This window comes from Bombina bombina, chromosome 1 (genome assembly GCF_027579735.1).
Source record: "Bombina bombina isolate aBomBom1 chromosome 1, aBomBom1.pri, whole genome shotgun sequence".
Classification (NCBI taxonomy): Eukaryota; Metazoa; Chordata; class Amphibia; order Anura; family Bombinatoridae; genus Bombina; species Bombina bombina.
In genome coordinates, this window is record NC_069499.1 from 1,198,027,169 (window position 1) to 1,198,049,736 (window position 22,568).

The 22,568-nt window shown below is 40.0% G+C and overlaps 1 protein-coding gene across 4 annotated transcripts in view; it reads right to left on the reverse strand.

Annotated features, from left to right (window-relative positions):
• KAT7 (lysine acetyltransferase 7) overlaps positions 1–22,568 on the reverse strand; it is a 292,481-nt gene that overhangs the window by 180,176 nt on the left and 89,737 nt on the right. For all 4 annotated transcript variants that reach the window (XM_053700145.1, XM_053700141.1, XM_053700136.1 and 1 more), the window contains one exon: positions 2,024–2,113. In XM_053700145.1, the coding sequence (XP_053556120.1) occupies positions 2,024–2,113 (90 nt within the window). The remainder of the gene's footprint in view (positions 1–2,023; positions 2,114–22,568) is intronic.

Below are 22,568 nucleotides of genomic sequence, written 5' to 3' on the forward strand. Positions count from 1 at the left end.
TACTTGCCAAACTGTTTTTAAAGGGACAGTCAATGCCAAAAAAACAAAAACAAAAAAACCTCATGATTCAAATAGGGCATGTAATTTTAAAAAAAAACAAAACTTTCCAATTTGCTTTTATCACCAATTTTGCTTTGTTCTCTAGGTATTCTTAGTTGAAAGCTAAACCTAGGAGGTTCATATGCTAATTTCTTAGACCTTGAAGGTCGCCTCTAAGCTGAATGCATTGTGACCACTAGAGGGCGTTAGTTCATGTGTTTCATATAGATAACATTGAGCTCATGCATGTGAATATTCCGAGGAGTAAGCACTGATTGGCTAAAATGCAAGTCTGTCAAAATAACTGAAATAAGGGGGCAGTCTGCAGATACTTCGAAACAAGGTAATTACAGATGTCAAAGTATATTATAACTGTGCTAGTTATGCAAAACTGGGGAATGGGTAATTAAGGGATTATCTATCTTTTAAAACAACAAAAATTCTGGTGTTGACTGTCCCTTTAATGAAATTTTCAGTTATATAGTGTGAGAGTTGAATTGATGCACACTGCCTTAATTGGCATGATGATATGATATAAACAGTATTAAAAAGGCTTATTATAGTCAAAATTGAAATGTGCAAGAGTGAATTTAGAAATGTAATAAAAACATTTTGCAATATACATGAAACAGCTACAAAATGCTTCTAGTAAAAGAGATTACGGTTCAGAAGCAAAAGTATATGCGGTGTATACACAGCATACCCACATCCACTCCTACTCAGAGTGGGTGGTTTGCACGACACAAATTAATAAGAAACTGACACAAAGTATAATGCAAACACCATGATAATTGAATGCTTCCTGTTCCAACAGCTTTATGAAGTGGGAGCTGTGGATCTCTATTCAGAGGATCTACAAGTTAAAAATGTTAGAAAACATTTAAAAATATTTACTGCATCTAATTATATTATATTTGTTGTTTGTAACATTTCAGGCTTCTTCAATGTCTCAATTCTTAAACATTTCCCCAAAAGTCCTAACAACCATTTTAAAAATTCTGGGGGTCCCCAACGGATTTTGATAAGTTGCAAATACTAACTAAACAGTAGTAAAACAATTTATTTTTTGAGCAGAGTATACACAGTGCTTTGTGCGATGTTTAAGCAGCTCTGCTTTAATGGGTTAAACAAAGTCTAATGTAATGAAGTTAATATATTTAAATGGACAGTAAAGTCAAAATTAAAAAAGTTTTTGAAACCCAACATTTTTATTTCATGATTCAGGTAGAGCATGAGATTTAAAAAAAAAAAAAAACCCCTTTCAAATTTACTTCAATTAAAAAAAAATCTTCGTTCTCTTGGTATCTTGTTGAAAAACCAGGACATATGTTTAGGAGCCAGACCATTTCTGGAGCACTATATGGCAGCTGTTTTGCAAGAATATTATTTATTTGCAAGAGAACAAGATGGCAGCACTATTTCCTGACACGTAGATGCCTTAATAGTTATCTCTTCAACACAGAATTTCATTAGAATGAAGCAAATTTGATAATAGGAGTAAACTAATGATTCAGATAAGGCATGCAATTTTAAACAACTTTCCAATTTATTTTTATCATCAAAATTGCTTTGTTCTTTCTGCATTCTTTGTTGAAAGCAAAACCTAGTTAGACTCCTCAACTGATTTCTAAGCCGTCAAAGACGGCTCTTATCCCAGTGCATTTTGACAGTTTTCAGTTAGACAGTGCTAGCTCATGCGTTTCATATAGATAACATATTGCTCACTCCAGTTAAGTTATTTATGAGTCAGCACTGATTGGCTAAAATGCATGTCTGTCAAAAGAATTGAGATAAGGGACAGTCTGCAGAGGCTTAATACAAGGTAATCACAGAGGTAAGAAATTTATTAATATAACAGTGTTGTTTACGCAAAACTGGAGGGATTATCTATCTTTTTAAAACAATAAAAAATATTCAAGTGGACTTTCCCTTTAATGGGAAGCAGCAACAAGGCCTTTTGGCTGGATAAGTGCTTAATTCTTACCTTATTCTTCTTCCCATCTACTTCAAAAACAGAGATAGATGCCTTTCTGTAAATCTCATCCCCTGGAGGATGTTTCCATACACACTTTGCCTAGTAAAAGAAGAACATTACTCCATTAAATCCAGAGCAAACATGCATACATAATCTGAAATGAATGGGGAACAGGAGATATCAAAGCACGTCCAACACAAAACACACAAACTTGCTCTCAAAGGTAGTACATTTTTAGTCTGTGGCTCCATGGATTTGTCAAGCCTTGTATTGCAACCACATTTGCTGAGAGAAACCTGAAAACAAACCTTTAGATATCGGTATCTTTACAAATCTAATAAACTGCTAGACATAAAACCCAGAACTTTTACTTTCACAATTCAGAAAGCAAATACAATTTTAAACACCTCTCCATTCTACTTTTAACAGATTTGCTTTACTTCCAAACAAATTGGATGAGCTATGGACAAGTGGCATAAAAATACAGAGCCCCATCACAAGTCGGCTCCCAGTAGTGCGTTGCTGCTCCTGAGCCTATCTAGGCTTGTTTTTGTACAAAGGATATCAAAAGAACAAAGGAAAGTAGACAATAGAAGTAAATTGGAAATTAGTTTAAAATTGCAGGCTCAATATGAATCATGGAAGAAGAAAAAAAAAATATGCTTAGTCAAAGAATTTTATTTCTTTTGAGGTAGTGAGAGTCCACAAGTCTAACTCCTGGCTACTAGGGGGAGGCAAAGAACCCGAAATTCCAAGAGTATTCTATCCCTCCCACCTCACTGATAGGCCAGTCTTACACAAAGCCAAGTAAGGAAGAAGTAATAAGGTAAGAAAGGACAGAACAGGTAAACTAAGTGCAAAACTAGAACTGCCGGCAGAAAAGGTAAAATAAAAAAAGAAGGGTGGGCCTCATGGAATTTCACCACCTTGAAAGAAAGCTATGGAGCTCAAGAGCAATAAGGGCAGAATAAAAATATTTTTTAATAAAGGCAAGTACCTTATTTCCAGACACTGCTGCCTGGAGAAACTTCCTAACAAAAGCTGCTTCCGAAAAAGCAAAAACATCAAAGTGGTAGAATTTAGTAAAGGTATGTAGTAATGACCATGTTGCTTCGTTGCACATTCGTTCTATAGAAACCTCATTGTTAAATGCCTCAGAAGAGGAAACTGATCTGGTAGAGTGAACAGTAATAAACTTTTGAGGGGAAACTTTCCCGTCTCCAAGTAAGCCTTGTGGTTTAAAAGCTTTAACCAAGAAGCCAAAAGTAATTGCCATGGCCTTCTAACCTTTGCATGAACCCGAGAAATGAATGAACAAACTAGTCTAAAAAAAACTTTAAGGATCTAAATATATCCAAATAATGTAGAAGGAGGAACCACAATTTATCTATTGACGTTGTCTGAAGAAACTTCCTTTAAGAAATCAAATTTAGTTAAAAAAACAAAAACAAACAGCCTCATCTTAATGGAAAAATCATAAGAAAGCGTAGACAATTCAGAGACTCTTGGCGAAAGAAAAAAAAAAATCGCTAAGAGATATAATACCTTCCAAGACAGAAGCTGAATGTCTATAGAACGCATAGGTTCAAACTAGACTTGTGCATTTGGCATTTTCGTTCAATGCTGAATGTGGAAGTAGTCGGACTTTCATAATGTTAGAATCTTTTTGGAGTCGAATCTCTCATAGTGAAAGTGAAGCACACTAAAATATGTTTAAATCTAGATTATTAGTGTGCTTAACTTTCACAGTTGAGAACCTGGGTTATGCTTGCTTATAGGTGAGTAAATGTAAGCCTCCAATAAACAAGCACTATCCATGGTGCTGAACCTAAAATGGGCTGGCTGCTAAGATTTCCATTCCTGCTTTTAAAATAAAGATAGCAAGAGAACGAAGAAAAACTGATAATAGGAGTAAATTATAAGTTGCTTCAAACATCAAACTATCTGAATCATGAAAACATAATTTATGCTTACCTGATAAATTTATTTCTCTTGTGGTGTATCCAGTCCACGGATCATCCATTACTTGTGGGATATTCTCATTCCCATCAGGAAGTTGCAAGAGGACACCCACAGCAGAGCTGTCTATATAGCTCCTCCCCTAACTGCCATATCCAGTCATTCGTCCGAAAACAAACAGAGAAAGGAGAAACCATAGGGTGCAGTGGTGACTGTAGTTTAAAATTAAAAAATACCTGCCGTAAAATGACAGGGCGGGCCGTGGACTGGATACACCACAAGAGAAATAAATTTATCAGGTAAGCATAAATTAGGTTTTCTCTTGTAAGGTGTATCCAGTCCACAGATCATCCATTACTTGTGGGATACCAATACCAAAGCTAAAGTACACGGATGAAGGGAGGGACAAGGCAGGTACTTAAACGGAAGGTACCACTGCCTGTAAATCCTCTCCCCTCGAAAAATAGCCTCCGAAGAAGCAAAAGTATCAAATTTGTAGAATTTTGAAAAAGTATGAAGCGAAGACCAAGTTGCCGCCTTGCAAATCTGTTCAACAGAAGCCTCATTTTTAAAGGCCCATGTGGAAGCCACAGCTCTAGTAGAATGAGCTGTAATCCTTTCTGGAGGCTGCTGGCCAGCAGTCTCATAGGCTAAGCGGATTATGCATCTTAGCCAAAAAGAAAGAGGTTGCCGAAGCCTTTTGACCTCTGCTCTGTCCAGAGTAGACAACAAACAAAGCAGACGTTTGACGAAAATCTTTAGTAGCTTGTAAGTAAAACTTTAAAGCACAAACCACGTCCAGATTGTGTAATAGACATTCCTTCTTTGAAGAAGGATTAGGACACAAAGACGGAACAACAATCTCTTGATTGATATTCTTATTAGATACCACCTTAGGTAAAAACCCAGGTTTGGTACGCAGAACTACCTTATCTGCATGGAAGATCAGATAAGGAGAATCACATTGTAAGGCAGATAACTCGGAAACTCTACGAGCCGAGGAAATAGCTACCAAAAAAAAAAAAAAAACAGGTTTAAACACAGGCTTGATTCTAACTAAAGCCTGACAAAATGTCTGAACGTCTGAGACATCCGCCAGACACTTGTGCAAAAGAATAGATAGCGCAGAAATCTGTCCCTTTAAGGAACTAGCTGACAATTCTTTCTCCAATCCTTCTTGGAGAAAAGATAATATCCTGGGAATCCTGACCTTACTCCATGAGTAGCCCTTGGATTCACACCAATAAAAATATTTACGCCATATCTTATGATAGATTATCCTGGTGACAGGCTTTCGTGCCTGAATTAAGGTATCAATGATTGACTCGGAGAAAGCACGCTTTGATAAAATCAAGCGTTCAATCTCCAGGCAGTCAGCCTCAGAGAAATTAGATTTGGATGGTTGAAAGGACCCTGAAGTAGAAGGTCCTGTCTCAGCGGCAGAGTCCATGGTGGAAAAGATGACATGTCCACCAGATCTGCATACCAAGTCCTGCGTGGCCACGCAGGCGGTATCAAGATCACTGATGCTCTCTCCTGCTTGATTTTGGCAATCAGACAAGGGAACAGAGGAAACGGTGGAAACACATAAGCCAGGTTGAAGGACCAAGGCGCTGCTAGAGCATCTATCAGCGTTGCCTTGGGGTCCCTGGACCTGGATCCGTAACAAGGAAGCTTGGGGTCCTGGCGAGACACCATGAGATCCAGTTCTGGTTTGCCCCAACGATGAACCAATTGTGCAAACACCTCCGGATGGAGTTCCCACTCCCCCGGATGAAAAGTCTGTCGACTTAGAAAATCCGCCTCCCAGTTCTCTACACCTGGGATATGGATAGCCGAGTGAATCTCTGCCCAGCGAATTATCTTTGAGACTTCTAACATCGCTAGGGAACTCCTTGTTCCCCCTTGATGGTTGATGTAAGCCACAGTCGTGATGTTGTCCGACTGAAATCTGATGAACCTCATTGTCGCTAGCTGAGGCCAAGTCTGAAGAGCATTAAACATCGCTCTTAGTTCCAGAATGTTTATTGGAAGGAGTGACTCCTCCTGAGTCCACGATCCCTGAGCCTTCAGGGAGTTCCAGACTGCACCCCAACCTAGAAGGCTGGCATCTGTCGTTACAATTGTCCAATCTGGCCTGCGAAAGGTCATACCTTTGGACAGATGGACCCAAGATAGCCACCAGAGAAGAGAATCCCTGGTCTCTTGATCCAGATTTAGTAGAGGGGACAAATCTGTGTAATCCCCATTCCACTGACTGAGCATGCAGAATTGCAGCGGTCTGAGATGTAAGCGTGCAAACGGCACTATGTCCATTGCCTCTACCATTAAAGGATTACTTTCTGTTATAATTTTTAAGCTAAACAACTAACATATTAAAGTTAATAAACATTAATTAAAACCTACTGACTTATATTTTCTCCAAAACGAAGTTTCATAACGTTCTAAAAGTTATATCTTTTATTCGCCGATGATGTCACGTTATCCTGCCCACTATTTTCAGCACTGCATGTTCAAAATACTTAAACCAATAACTTTGTGTTTAAAGCGCCATTTTGAAACCTAGGTATTGCAAACGGATTGGTACAGAGCAAAGGATACCCACGGAGTGGGTTTGGAAAACAATTAAATTTGCAGACAAGATTTCTGATATACGGTAGAGATATGTTAATGAAATGCTATTGATAAAAAGCGTATTTGGGGTAGTTAGTTAGTAACAGGCATAGAAAATATTTACTTACAGTGGCCCTTTAAGCCGATTACTTCCATGCACTGAGCCACCGAAGGGCGAGGAATGGAATAAAGAACACGGCAGGAATTTAGAAGTTTTGATAACCTGGACTCCGTCAGGTAAATTTTCATTTCTACAGAATCTATCAGAGTCCCTAGGAAGGAAACTCTTGTGAGGGGGGATAGAGAACTCTTTTCCTCGTTCACCTTCCACCCATGCGACCTCAGAAATGCCAAAACTATGTCCGTATGAGACTTGGCAATTTGGAAGTTTGACGCCTGAATCAGGATGTCGTCTAAATAAGGGGCCACTGCTATGCCCCGCGGCCTTAGGACCACCAGAAGCGACCCCAGAACCTTCGTAAATTTCTTGGGGCTGTAGCTAACCCAAAGGGAAGAGCTACAAACTGGTAATGCCTGTCTAGGAAGGCAAACCTGAGAAACCGATGATGATCTTTGTGTATCGGAATGTGAAGATAAGCATCCTTTAGATCCACTGTAGTCATGTATTGACCCTCCTGGATCATAGGTAGGATGGTACGAATAGTCTCCATCTTGAATGATGGAACTCTGAGGAATTTCTTTAAGATCTTTAGATCCAAAATTAGTCTGAAGGTTCCCTCTTTTTTGGGAACCACAAACAGATTTGAGTAAAATCCCTGTCCCTGTTCCTCCTTTGGAACTGGATGGATCACTCCCATAACTAGGAGGTCTTGTACACAGTGTAAGAATGCCTCTCTCTTTATCTGGTTTGCAGATAATTGTGAAAGGTGAAATCTCCCTTTTGGGGGGGAAGCCTCGAAGTCCAGAAGATATCCCTGGGATATAATTTCCAACGCCCAGGGATCCTGGACATCTCTTGCCCACGTCTGGGCGAAGAGCGAAAGTCTGCCCCCTACTAGATCCGTTACCGGATAGGGGGCCGTTCCTTCATGCTGTCTTAGAGGCAGCAGCAGGCTTTTTGGCCTGCTTACTCTTGTTCCAGGTCTGGTTAGGTCTCCAGACCATCTTGGACTGAGCAAAAGTTCCCTCTTGTTTTGCATTAGAGGAAGTTGATGCCGCACTTGCCTTGAAGTTCTAAAGGCATGAAAATTAGACTGCTTGGCCCTTGATTTGGACCTGTCCTGAAGAAGGGCATGACCTTTTCCTCCAGTGATATCAGCAATAATCTCCTTCAAACTAGGCCCGAATAGGGTCTGCCCCTTGAAGGGAATGTTAAGCAGCTTAGACTTTGAAGTAACATCAGCTGACCATGATTTAAGCCATAGCGCCCTGCGCGCCTGGATAGCAAAACCAGAATTCTTAGCCGTTAGTTTAGTCAAATGAACAATGGCATCAGAAACAAAAGAATTGGCTAGCTTAAGTGCTCTAAGCTTGTCAAGTATGTCATCCAAAGGAGTCTCTACCTGTAAAGCCTCTTCCAGAGACTCAAACCAGAACGCCGCAGCAGCAGTGACAGGAGCAATGCATGCAAGGGGCTATAGGATAAAACCTTGTTGAATAAACATCATAAGGTAACCCTATAACTTTTTATCCATTGGATCTAAGAAAGCACAACATTTTTCTAAAAATAGGAGGGGGAGAGAACGGCACACCTGGTCTATCCCATTCCTTAGTAATAATTTCTGTAAACCTTTTAGGTATTGGAAAAACATCAGTACACACCGGCAATGCATAGTATTTATCCAGTCTACACAATTTCTCTGGCACTGCAATTGTATCACAGTCATTCAGATCAGCTAAAACCTCCCTGAGTAACAGGCGGAGGTGTTCAAGCTTAAATTTAAATGTAGAGATATCTGAATCAGGTTGCATCATCCTTGAGTCAGAAACATCACCCACAGAAAGAAGCTCTCCTTCTTCAGCTTCTGCATATTGTGAGGCGGTATCTTAAAGTGTCAGTATGCTCTGTATTTCGTTTAACTCCAGAGCTATCTCGCTTTCCTCTAAATTCAGGTAGTCTGGCTAATACCGCTGACAGTGTATTATCCATGACTGCCGCCATGTCTTGTAAAGTAAACGCAATGGGCGCCCTAGATGTACTTGGCGCCATTTGGGCGTGAGTCCCTTGAGCGGGAGTCAAAGGATCAGACACGTGGAGAGAGTTAGTCGGCATAATTTCCCCCTCGTCAGATTCCTCTGGTGATACATTTTTTAAAGACAGAATATGATCTTTATTGCTTAAAGTGAAATCAGTACATTTGGTACACATTCTAAGAGGGGGTTCCACAATGGCTTTTAAACATAATGAACAAGGAGTTTCCTCTAGGTCAGACATGTTTGTAAAGACTAGCAATGAGACTAGCAAGCTTGGAAAACACTTTAAATCAAATTAACAAGCAAATATAATAAACAGTACTGTGCCTTTAAGAGAAACAAATTTTGTCAGAATTTGAAAAACAGTGAAAAAAGGCAGTAAATCAAACGAAATTTTTACAGTGTGTATAATAAGCTAACAGATAGACATTAGACGTTTTTTAACAGACACACCAAACTGCCAAAGCCTTGCTGTGGGCCTACCTTCCCCAACAAACGATTATGGAAACCCCAAGAGCCCTTTAGAGATGTCCTATAGCATTCAGGGGACTCCTGGAGGAAGCTGGATGTCTCAGTCTGTAAAAGTTACTGCGCAAAAAAGCGCTAAATTAGGCCCTTCCCACTCATAGTAACACAGTGGAAAGCCTCAGGAAACTGTTTCTAGGCAAATTTAAGCCAGCCATGTGGAAAAAACTAGGCCCCAATAAAGTTTTATCACCAAACTATATATAAAAACGTTTAAACATGCCAGCAAACGTTTTATATTGTAAATATAAGAGTATTACCTCAGAAAGTAAGCATGATACCAGTCGCTATTAAATCACTGTATTCAGGCTTACCTTACATAAATTTGGCATCAGCAGCATTTTCTAGCATTCACATCTTCTAGAAAAATCTTAACTGCACATACCTCATAGCAGGATAACCTGCACGCCATTCCCCCGCTGAAGTTATCTTTCTCTTCAGTCATGTGTGAGAACATCAATGGATCTTAGTTACAACCTGCTAAGATCATATAAATCACAGGCAGATTCTTCTTTTTTTTCTGCCTGGAACAAAATAGTACAACTCCGGTACCATTTAAAAATAATAAACTTTTGACTGAAGCAAAATAACAGCTACATTTCACCACTTCTCTCTTACTACCTCCATGTTTGTTGAGAGTTGCAAGAGAATGACTGGATATGGCAGTTAGGGGAGGAGCTATATAGACAGCTCTGCTGTGGGTGTCCCCTTGCAACTTCCCGTTGGGAATGAGAATATCCCAAAAGTAATGGATGATCCGTGGACTGAATACACCTTACAAGAGAAAGAAAACATTTGGGTTCAGTGTCCCTTTAATGAAAACCTACTTCCGCATTTGGAATTTTCGTTCAAGTGTAGTTCATGGTTCCTTGTTACCCTCCTAAAGGAGTTATATGAAGGGCATGCCTGCATTGATTTTTCTACTTAGAAGTGATGCAGAAACAAAATTGTTACTGTGAAAAACAGAAATAAAAAATATTAAAAGTAGTGCCAAAAAAAAAAAAAAAAGAAGAGGTTACCCTGTCAAACACTAAGTTTCCCCAGCACATATTTCCCATACAGATTATACACGGGTTACAGACTACTGTATATACAGTGGTGTATTTCTGTCTGATAATTTTGTCCCCTGGCTATGATGTACTGTGTGGAAACTGTACCTGCTAATATGCTAATAGCCAGTGGGCTGTGTGAGTGCAAATTATAAAAAGGAAAAAAACAAAATTATGCTTACCTGATAATTTAATTTTTTTCCGTGGGAAAGAGTCCACAGCCGCATTCATTACTTGTGGGAAATAAGAACCTGGCCACCAGGAGGCGGCAAAGCCACACCAGCCAAAGGCTTAAATACTCCTCCCACTTCCCCTGCTGAGAAACAAGGACAAGTGGAAGAAACATAAAGATGAAAGGGTGCCAGAAGACTATACACGAAAAAACGCCTCAAAAAAAACGGGCGAGGGGCTGTGGACTCTTTCCCATGGAAGAAAATGAAATTATCAGGTAAGCATAATTTATGTTTTTCTTCCTAATGGGAAAGAATCCACAGCCGCATTCATTACTTGTGGGAAAATTATACCCAAGCCAAAGAGAACACTAAATGCCAAGAACGGGAGGGTAAGAGGCGGCCCAATCTGAGGGCACCAGAACTGAACCACATCCCATAAAGAAAAAAAAATTCAGCTTCATCCAAAAACTGGGAAAAAATGGCCACAAGGACACAAACGACAGTCCTAAGCCTGGCAATAAACCATACGCTGTGCAACCAAGCCAACAGGACTCGAAGCACACTAACGCCCAAAGGCAGATCCCAGACCAACAAACTCCCCAAAAGAAGAAGTAAGGTAGAGGGATAACTAACCAGAACTCCAAAAGACAGATCAATCTAGCTTGTGAGACTCAAGAGAACCTCACCAGATACCCAGAAAAAGAGGGCCTCAGCAGCCAAACGCGACCCTAGTGCAAGTCACGGGACAAAAAAAAAAAAAAAAAAAAACCTTGTCCAGCTCCCCAGCTGGAGGGAACCAAGGAGTTTGCCTCAAACCATAGAAGAGACCGAGGCGCCTCCAGACGAAAACCCCGCAGCCCTGGATAAAAATCCACCAGCAAAACTAAGTTCCTAGGCGAAACACCCCTCCAAGGAGGGAAAATTCAGAGGATCCAAACTCCCCCCGAGAGCACCTCCACAGGGACCCAATGCATCCAAAAGAAAACAGAGGCATCTGACAAGTTGAAAGATAACCAGAACCACAACTTGGGATCCTGAGATTAACAGGGACGTCCACCACCGCGGCAAGGACCACCCACACACGTAAAGACCAACCTGTCAACCACAAGAAAAGTCCAGGGACAGAGTCCTACTCCCCCTTGAACGAGAGGGAAGAAAACAAACCAGCCACATCGAAAGAATGTGACCAGAAACACGGGCAGAGTCCCACCAGAACCAGAGGAACCCCGAACCCAGAAGCCAATTCCCAAGGGTATCTACATCCTGAACCAATGATTTGAACCTGGGTCTCCTGGATCCCAGCCTGTTTCTCTGTTCCTGCACCACCAGAGGGCTTTGCCGAACAGCCAGAAGAAGGGACCAGACTCTCCAAAAGAGAGAAAAACATAAAATTTATGCTTACCTGATAAATTCCTTTCTCCTGTAGTGTAGTCAGTCCACGGGTCATCCATTACTTATGGGATATTAACTCCTCCCTAACAGGAAGTGCAAGAGGATCACCCAAGCAGAGCTGCTATATAGCTCCTCCCCTCTACGTCACACCCAGTCATTCGACCGAAAACCAAACGAGAAAGGAGAAACTATAGGGTGCAGTGGTGACTGGAGTATAATTTAAAATTTAGACCTGCCATAAAAAAACAGGGCGGGCCGTGGACTGACTACACTACAGGAGAAAGGAATTTATCAGGTAAGCATAAATTATGTTTTCTCCTGTTAAGTGTAGTCAGTCCACGGGTCATCCATTACTTATGGGATACCAATACCAAAGCTAAAGTACACGGATGACGGGAGGGACAGGCAGGATCTTTACACGGAAGGAACCACTGCCTGAAGAACCTTTCTCCCAAAAACAGCCTCAGAAGAAGCAAAAGTGTCAAATTTGTAAAATTTGGAAAAAGTATGAAGAGAAGACCAAGTTGCAGCCTTGCAAATCTGTTCAACAGAGCCCTCATTCTTAAAGGCCCAAGTGGAAGCCACAGCTCTAGTAGAATGAGCTGTAATCCTTTCAGGAGGCTGCTGTCCAGCAGTCTCATAGGCTAAACGTATTATGCTACGAAGGCAAAAAGAGAGAGAGGTAGCAGATGCTTTTTGACCTCTCCTCTGTCCAGAATAAACGACAAACAGGGAAGAAGTTTGGCGAAAATCTTTAGTTGCCTGTAAATAAAATTTCAGGGCACGGACTACGTCTAGATTGTGCAGAAGTCGTTCCTTCTTTGAAGAAGGGTTAGGGCACAATGATGGAACAACAATCTCTTGATTGATATTCTTGTTAGTGACTACCTTAGGTAAGAACCCAGGTTTAGTACGCAGAACTACCTTATCTGAATGAAAAATCAGATAAGGAGAATCACAATGTAAAGCCGATAACTCAGAGACTCTACGAGCCGAGGAAATAGCCATTAAAAACAGAACTTTCCAAGATAACAGCTTGATATCAATGGAATGAAGGGGTTCAAACGGAACACCCTGTAAAACGTTAAGAACTAAGTTTAAGCTCCACGGTGGAGCAACAGTCTTAAACACAGGCTTAATCCTGGCCAAAGCCTGACAAAAAGCCTGAACGTCTGGAACTTCTGACAGACGTTTGTGTAAAAGGATGGACAGAGCTGAGATCTGTCCCTTTAAAGAACTTGCAGATAAACCCTTTTCTAAACCTTCTTGTAGAAAAGACAATATCCTAGGAATCCTAACCTTACTCCATGAGTAGCTCTTGGATTCGCACCAGTGTAAATATTTACGCCATATCTTATGGTAAATTTTCCTGGTAACAGGTTTCCTAGCCTGTATTAAGGTATCAATTACTGACTCCGAAAATCCACGCTTTGATAAAATCAAGCGTTCAATTTCCATGCAGTCAGCTTCAGAGAAATTAGATTTTGATGTTTGAAAGGACCCTGAATTAGAAGGTCCTGTCTCAGAGGCAGCGACCAAGGTGGACAGGATGACATGTCCACTAGATCTGCATACCAGGTCCTGCGTGGCCACGCAGGCGCTATTAGAATCACCGATGCTTTTTCCTGCTTGATCCTGGCAATCAATCGAGGAAGCATCGGGAACGGTGGAAACACATAAGCCATGTTGAAGACCCAAGGTGCTGTCAGAGCATCTATCAGCGCCGCTCCCAGGTCCCTGGACCTGGATCCGTAACAAGGAAGTTTGGCGTTCTGGCGAGACGCCATGAGATCCAGATCTGGTTTGCCCCAACGTCGAAGTATTTGGGCAAAGACCTCCGGATGAAGTTCCCACTCCCCCGGATGAAAAGTCTGGCGACTTAAGAAATCCGCCTCCCAGTTCTCCACGCCTGGGATGTGAATCGCTGACAGGTGGCAAGAGTGAGACTCTGCCCAGCGAATAATCTTTGAGACTTCCATCATCGCTAGGGAACTCCTTGTCCCTCCCTGATGATTGATGTAAGCCACAGTCGTGATGTTGTCCGACTGAAACCTGATGAACCTCAGAGTTGCTAACTGAGGCCAAGTCAGAAGGGCATTGAGAACTGCTCTCAATTCCAGAATGTTTATTGGAAGGAGACTCTCCTCCTGAGTCCATGATCCCTGAGCCTTCAGGGAATTCCAGACAGCGCCCAATTTATCCAACCTACACATTTTCTCTGGGATTGCAACTGTGTTACAATCATTCAGAGCCGCTAACACCTCCCCTAGTAATACACGGAGGTTTTCCAGTTTAAACTTCAAATTTGAAATGTCTGAATCCAGTTTATTTGGATCAGATCCGTCACCCGCAGAATGAAGCTCTCCGTCCTCATGTTCTGCAAATTGTGACGCAGTATCAGACATGGCCCTAGCATTATCAGCGCACTCTGTTCTCACCCCAGAGTGATCTCGTTTACCCTTAAGTTCTAGCAATTTAGACAAAACTTCAGTCATAACATTAGCCATGTCTTGTAAAGTGATTTGTAATGGCCGCCCTGATGTACTTGGCGATACAATATCACGCACCTCCTGAGAGGGAGATGCAGGTACTGACACGTGAGGCAAGTTAGTCGGCATAACTTCCCCCTCGTTGTCTGGTGAATGTTGCTTAACATGTACAGATTGGCTTTTATTTAAAGTAGCATCAATGCAATTAGTACATAAATTTCTATTGGGCTCCACCTTGGCTTTTGAACATATTGCACAAAGAGATTCCTCTGTGTCAGACATGTTTAAACAAACTAGCAATTAGACTAGCAAGCTTGGAAATACTTTTCAACTGAATTTACAAGCAATATGCAAAACGTTACTGTGCCTTTAAGAAGCACACAAAAAAAATGTCACTTTGATATAACAATGAACCGGTTTAGTTATAGCAATCAATTTTTCATATGAAATGCATTAATTTAGCAAAGGATAGCACCCATCAGCAAATGGATTATTAACCCCTTAATACCAAAAAAACGATTGACAAATAAATACGTTTTTTATCACAGTCAAAGCACAGTCTCACAGGTCTGCTGTGAGTGATTACCTCCCTCAAACTAGTTTTGGAGACCCCTGAGCTCTGTAGAGACATCCTGGATCATGCAGGGAGAATAAGGAAGACTGTGACTGAATTTTTAATGCGTAGTAAAAGCGCCAAAAATAGGCCCCTCCCACTCTTAATACAGCAGTGGGGAAGCTCAGTAACTGATTTTATGCAAAATAAACGACAGCCAAGTGGAAAATAATGCCCATAAATTTTCACCAAGTACCTCAGAGAAAAAAACAAAAAACGATTAACCTGTCAGTAAAGGTTTTAAATATATGAATAAGAATAAAAGCCTGTTGCTAGTCGCTATCACTGCAGAGAGGCTAGAGTTATATGTATACAGTATTTTCTTAGTGAAGTGCCATTCCCCAGAAATACTTTGGTGCCAACATACATACATAACAGCCTGATACCAGTTACTACTACTGCATTTAAGGCTGTACTTACATTATAAAGTAAAGCATACAAAAGAGGAACTGGAAAATAATATTGTGCTTTTAAACAAAAAAAAAATATATATATATAATAATATAATATAATATTATATTATATTAAATTAATTATATTATTATATATATATATTTTTTTTTGTTTAAAAGCACAATATTATTTTCCAGTTCCTCTTTTGTATGCTTTACTTTTTACACCTCACTACTTGGCTATACATTAAACTGAAGTATGTGTGTGGTGGGAGGTGTATTTATAGGCATTTTGAGATTTGGGAAACTTTGCCCCCTCCTGGTAGGAATGTATATCCTATAGGTCACTAGCTCATGGACTCTTGCCATTATGAAAGAAATTAATTTATCAGGTAAATTCTTACATAAATTATGTAATCTTTCATGTAAATGGCAAGAGTCCATGAGCTAGTGACATATGGGATAAAATATCTAAGATGTGGAAGTCCACAGAACACTAGAGAGGGAGGGATACAATAAAAACGGCCATTTCCGCAGAGAAATTAAATCCAAAAAATAAACTTCTTAAAAACAGAAGAATCAAACTGAGACAGCTGCCTGAAGAACTTTTCTACCAAAGGCTGGTTCAGAAGAAGCAAATACATCGAAATGGTAAAATTTAGTAAATGTATGCAAAGAAGACCAAGTTGCTGCTTTGCAAATCTGATCAACTGAAGCCTCATTCTTAAAAGCCCAAGAAGTGGCAACTAATCTAGTAGAATGAGCTGTAATTCTCTGAGGCAAAGACTGTCCCGCCTCCAAATAAGCCTTGTGAATCAAAAGCTTTAACCAAGAGGCCAAAGAAAGACCTTTCCTACAACCGGAAAAGACAACAAATAAACTAGAAGTCTTCCTGAAATCCTTAGTAGCCTCAACATAGTATTTTAAAGCCCTTACCACATCCAACGAGTAACGATTTTTCAAGCGAATTCAAGGAAGGAACAACAATTTCCCTACTAATGTTGTTAGAATTCATAACCTTAGGAAGAAATTTAAACAAAGTCCGCAAAACAGCCTTATCCTGATGGAAAATCAAAAAAGGAGACTCACAAGAGAGCAGACAATTCAGAAACTCTTCTAGCATAAGAGATAGCCAAAAGGAACAATACTTTCCAAGAAAGTAGATTAATCTCCAAAGAATGCATAGGCTCAAAAGAAGGAGCATGCAAAACCTTTGAAACCAAATTAAGACTCGATGGAGGAGAAATAGACTTCATAACAGGCTTGATACGTACCAAAGCCTGAACAAAACAGTGAATATCAGGAAGTTTAGCAATCTTTCTATGAAATAAAACAGAGCAGAGATTTGTCCCTTCAAAGTACTTGCAAACCTTTATCCAAACCGTCGTGAAGAAACTGTAAAATTCTAGGAATTCTAAAAGAATGCCAAGAGAATTTATAAGAACAACATGAAATATAGGTTTTCCAAACCAGATAATAAATCTTCCTTGAAACAGACTTAAAAGCCTGCAACATAGTATTGATCACTGAGTCAGAGAAACCTTTATGACTAAGCACTAAAACGTTCAATTTCCATACCTTCAAATTTAGTGATTTGAGATCCTGTTGGAAAAACGGCCCTTGAGACAGAAGGGCTGGCCTTAAAGGAAGAGACCAAGGTTGGCAACTGGACATCCGCACAAGATCCGCAAACCAAAACCTGTAAGGCCATGCTGGTGCTATCAAAAACGCATGTAATTGTTCAATTATGATCTTGGAGATCACCCTTTGAAGAAGAACTAGACGCGGAAAAAAATAAGCAAGTTGGTAAGACCAAGGATCTGCTAACGCATCCACCATCTCCACCTGAGAATATCTGGACCTGGAAAGGTATCTGGGAAGTTTCCTGTTTAGATGGGAAGCCATCAGATCTATTTCTGTACAATATGAAAAAAATTGGATGGAGAGACCACTCCCCCGGATGCAAAGTCTGACGGCTGTGATAATCCGCTTCCCAATTATCTAGACCTGGGATATGAATCGCAGAAATTAGACAAGATTTGGATTCCACCCAAGAAAGTATCCGTGACACTTCTTTCATTGCTAAAGGACTGCGAGTCCCTCCCTGATGATTGACATATGCCACAGTTGTGATATTGTCGGTCTGAAAGCAAATGAAAAGTTATCTCTTTAATAGAGGCCAAGTCTGAAGAGTCCTGAAAATAGCACGGAGTTCTAAGATATTTATTGGTAACCTCACATCTAGAGGATTCCAAACCCCTTGTGCTGCCAGAGACCCCCAGACAGCTTCCCAACCTGAAAGACTTGCATCTGTTGAGACTACAGTCCAGGAAGGACGAACAAATAATGAACAATACGATGATAGTCTAACCACCAAGTCAGAGAGAGTAGAATGCTGGGATTTACGAATATCAATTGTGATAGCCGAGTATAATCCCTGCACCATTGATTCAGCATGCAAAGCTGCAGATTACTCATGAAAACGAGAAAAGGGGATCACGTCCGATGCTGCAGTCATGAGACCTAAAACTTACATGCACATAGCCACTGAAGGGAATGATCGAGAATGAAGGTTTCAAAAGGATGAACCCAATTTATTTCTTCTCTTGTCTGTTAAAGACAGTTATGGACACTGAATCTGGAAACCTAAAAAGGTGACCCATGCTTAAGGAATCAAGAAACTCTTTGGTAAATTGATCCTCCAACCATGTCCTTGAAGAAACCACACTAGTTTTGTGTGAGATTCTGCTAAATGAAAAAGATTTAGCCAGTACCAAGATATTGTCCAAATAAGGAAACACCACAATACCCTGCTCTTTGATTACAGATAGAAGGGCAAAAAGAACCTATTAAGAGATTCTTGGAGCTGTCGCTAGGCCAAATGGAAGAGCAATAAATTGGTAATGCTTGTCTAGAAAAGAGAATCTCAGAAACTGATAGTGATCTGGATGAATCGGAATGTGAAGATAAGCGTCATGTAAGTCTATTGCGGACATGTAATGACCTTGCTGAACAAAAGGCAGAATAGTCCTTATATTCACCATCTTGAAAGTTGGGACCATTACAAAGCGATTCAAAAACTTAAGATCCAGAAATGGTCTGAATGAATTTTCTTCTTTGGGGCAATGAAATAGATATGAATAAAATCCCAGACCCTGTTCCTAAAGCGAAAGTGGTATAATCAGCCCTGAAAGCTCCAGATCTGAAACACACTTCCAACAAATACTGTGAAAGCTCAGACTTTTCTGAACATGAGAGAAATAATCTTTTCACAGGAGGTCTTATTCTGAAACCTATTCGATACCCTTGAGAGACAATGATCTGAATCCACTGATTCTGAACAGAATATGCCCAAATGTTTTCAAATAATTTAAATCTGCCCCCCCCACCAGTTGAACTGGATTGAGGGCCGCACCTTCATGCAGTCTTAGGGGCTGGCTTTGGTTTCTTATAAGGCTTGGATTTATTCCAACTTGAAGATGGCTTCCAATTGGAACCAGAGTCCAGGAGAGTGGTTTTCTGTTCTCTATTCTGACAAAAGGAACGAAACCGATTAGAAAAGCTTTAGATTTACCCTTAGACTTCTTATTTTGGGGCAAAAAAAACTCCCTTCCCCCAGTGATAGTGGAAATAAAAGAATCCAAATGAGAACAAAATAAATTATTACCCTGGAAAGATAGTAATCTAGAATTAGATACCATGTCAGCATTCCATGATTTAAGCCATAAAGCTCTTCTAGCTAGAATAGCTAAAGACATATTTTACATCAATCTTGATGATATAAAAAATAGCATCACAAATAAAATGATTAGCATGTTGAAGCAAACTAACAATGCTAGACAAATCAGAATCTGTTTCCCGATGTGCTAAGCTATCCAACCAAAAAGTTGATGCAGCCGCAACATCAGCCATAGAAATGGCAGGCCTGAGAATATAGCCAGAATGTAAATAAGCTTTCATTAGGTAAGATTCATCCTTCCTATATAAAGGATCCTTAAAAGAAGTCCTAACTTCCATAGGAAGAGTAGTACATTTGGTAAGAGTAGAAATAGCCCCATCAACCTTAGGGACTTTTTCCCAAAACTCCAAATTAGCCACTGGTAAAGGATACAACTTCTTAAACCTAGGAGGAGGATTAAAAGAAGCACCAGTCTTAGACCATTCCTTAGCAATCACATCAGAAACCGCATCTGGAACAGGAAAAACCTCAGGAGTAATCACAGAAGGTTTAAAAACGGAATTTAAACATTTACTGGTTTTGTTATCAAGAGGATCAGACTCCTCAATACCCAAAGTAACCAATACTTCTTTCAACAAAGACCGAATATATTCAATCTTAAAAAGAGAAGATTTATCAATTTCAATGTCTGAAGTAGGATCTTCTAAAGCAGAGAGATCTTTTCAGAGGAGGATATTTCAGTATGTTGTCAGTCATCACAAATTTCATAATTTTTATGAGAAGTTTTCAAAAGACCTTTACGTTTATTAGAAGGTGGAATAGCAGACATAACCTTCTGTATTGCATCAGCAATATCATTTTTCATATCAACAGGGATATCATGTACATTAGATGTTGAGGGAACAACAGACGCTGTACTAGTACTAATAGAAACATAATTAGCATGCAAAAGCTTATCATGACAACTGTTACATGATATAGCCGGAGCTATAATCTCAGCTTGCTTACAACAGATACACTTAGCTTTGGTAGAACTGTGTTCAGGCAGCATGGTTCCTACAGTAGCTTTTGAGACAGGATCAGACAGACATCTTGCAAAATGTAAAAGAAAAAATTAAATTTAAACAAAATATCCAATTTCCTCATATAGCAGTATCAGAAATGGCAAAAATGCATTTGCTAAATAAGCAGAAAAGCAAACAGCATAGCCTCTAGAATATAAAGAGAGCGGAAAGTATAAAGGAAGTGGGGTAATATAACCAAAAAAATATTTGGCACCAAGTATGATGCACAACGCAACATCCGGAAATGACGCAACTCGCGTCATAACAAGCGCAACTTTGCGCCAAACGTCAAAGACGCAGGAAATGATGAAGCTTGCAACACTAGACACAAATTTGCACCAAAAAATGTTTGCGCCAAAAACAATGCAATAAATAACAGTTTCTTTCATGTAATTGGCAAGAGTCCATGAGCTAGTGACGTATGGGATATACATTCCTACCAGGGAGGGGCAAAGCTTCCCAAACCTCAAAATGCCTATAAATACACCCCCCCACCACACCCACAATTCAGTTTTACAAACTTTTCCTCCTATGGAGGTGGTGAAGTAAGTTTGTGCTAGATTTCTACGTCGATATGCGCTTCGCAGCATGCTGAAGCCAGTTTTCCTCTCAGAGTGCAGTGAATGACAGAGGGATGTGAAGGGAGTATTACCTATTGAATGCAATGGTCATCCTAACGGGGATCTATTTCATAGGTTCTCTGTTTTCGGTCGTAGAGATTCATCTCCTACCTCCCTTTTCAGATCGACGATATACTCTTATATACCATTACCTCTGCTGATTCTCGTCTCAGTACTGGTTTGGCTATCTACTTTATGTAGATGAGTGTCTTTTGGTAAGTATGTTTTATTTTATTTATGACACTCTCAGCTATGGTTTGGCACTTAATATGTAAAGTTCTAAATTTATGTTTTATACTTATATTTGCCATGATTCAGGTTAATCAGTATATTTCCTTCTTACAGACTGTCAGTTTCATTTTGGGAAATGCATATGAATAAATTTTTTCCTTACCTGAAAAATTTTCAAATTGACTTTTCTTTCTAAATTGCGGGCTGTTAGGCTCGCAGAAGCACAAAATGCTGTAATTTATTGCATAATTTTTGGCGTAAGACTTTTTTGGCACGAGAATTACGTTTGTTGACGTTATGACGTCATTTCCGGCATCTTAGTTGGCGACGAGAGTTTTCACGTAGTTGCGTCATCTATGACGCTCGTGTTTGTTGCAGACGTTTTTGGTGCCAAAAAATATTTTGTCAATTGTGGGCGTCATACTTGGCGCCAGTTTTTTTTACATTGTTTAAATCATTTTCTTTTTGCTTCTGGTTTCCAGAGGCTTATTCTGTTTGCATTTTTTCCCATTCCTGAAACTGTCATATAAGGAAATTGATAATTTTGCTTTATATGTTGTTTTTTCTATTACATATTGCAAGATGTCTAAATCTGACCCTGTATCAGATTGATGTTAGGTATATGTCTTTAGCTATTTTAGCTAGAAGAGCTTTATGACTTAAATCTTGGAATGCAGATATGACTTCTAAGTCAACGTTGCTATCTCTTTCTTTCCAAGGTAATAAGTTGTTTGGTTCTCAGTTGGATTCTATAATTTCAACTGTCACTGGGGGGAAGGGAGCTTTTTTGCCTCAGGATCAAAAAAAATCTAAAAGGTAAATTTAGGGCTGCTAACCGTTTTCGTTCCTTTCATCAGAATAAGGAGCAGAAGCCTGACCCTTCCCCTAAAGGAACGGTTTCCAATTGGAAGCCTTCTTCAGTCTGGAATAAATCCAAGCCTTTAAGAAAATCAAAACTAGCCCCCAAGTCCGCATGAAGGTGTGGCCCTCATTCCAGCACAGCTGGTAGGGGGCAGACTACGATTTTTCAAAGATGTTTGGATCAATTCAATCCAAAATCATTGGATTCAGAACATTGTTTCTCAAGGGTACAGAATAGGTTTCAAAGTAAGACCGCCTGTGAGAAGATTCTCTCTCTCACGCATTCCAGTGAACCCAGTAAAGGCTCAGGCTTTCCTGAAGTGTGTTTCAGAACTGGAGTCATCTGGGGTAATTGTGCCAGTTCCATATCTGGAACAGGGTCTGGGATTTTATTCAAATCTGTTCATTGTTCCAAAGAAAGAATTCTTTCAGACCAGTTCTGGATCTAAAAATTTTGAATCGTTATGTAAGAATACCAACATTCAAAATGGTGACTATAAGGACTATTCTGCCTTTTGTTCAGCAAAGGCATTATATGTCCACAATAAGACTTACAGGATGCTTATCTTCATATTCAGATTCATCCAGATCACTATCAGTTCCTGAGATTCTCTTTTCTAGACAAGCATTACCAATTTCTTGCTCTTCCTTTTGGCCTAGCAACAGCTCCGAGGATCTTTTCAAAGGTTCTCGGTGCCCTACTCTCTGTAATCAGAGAGCGGGGTATTGCGGTGTTTCCT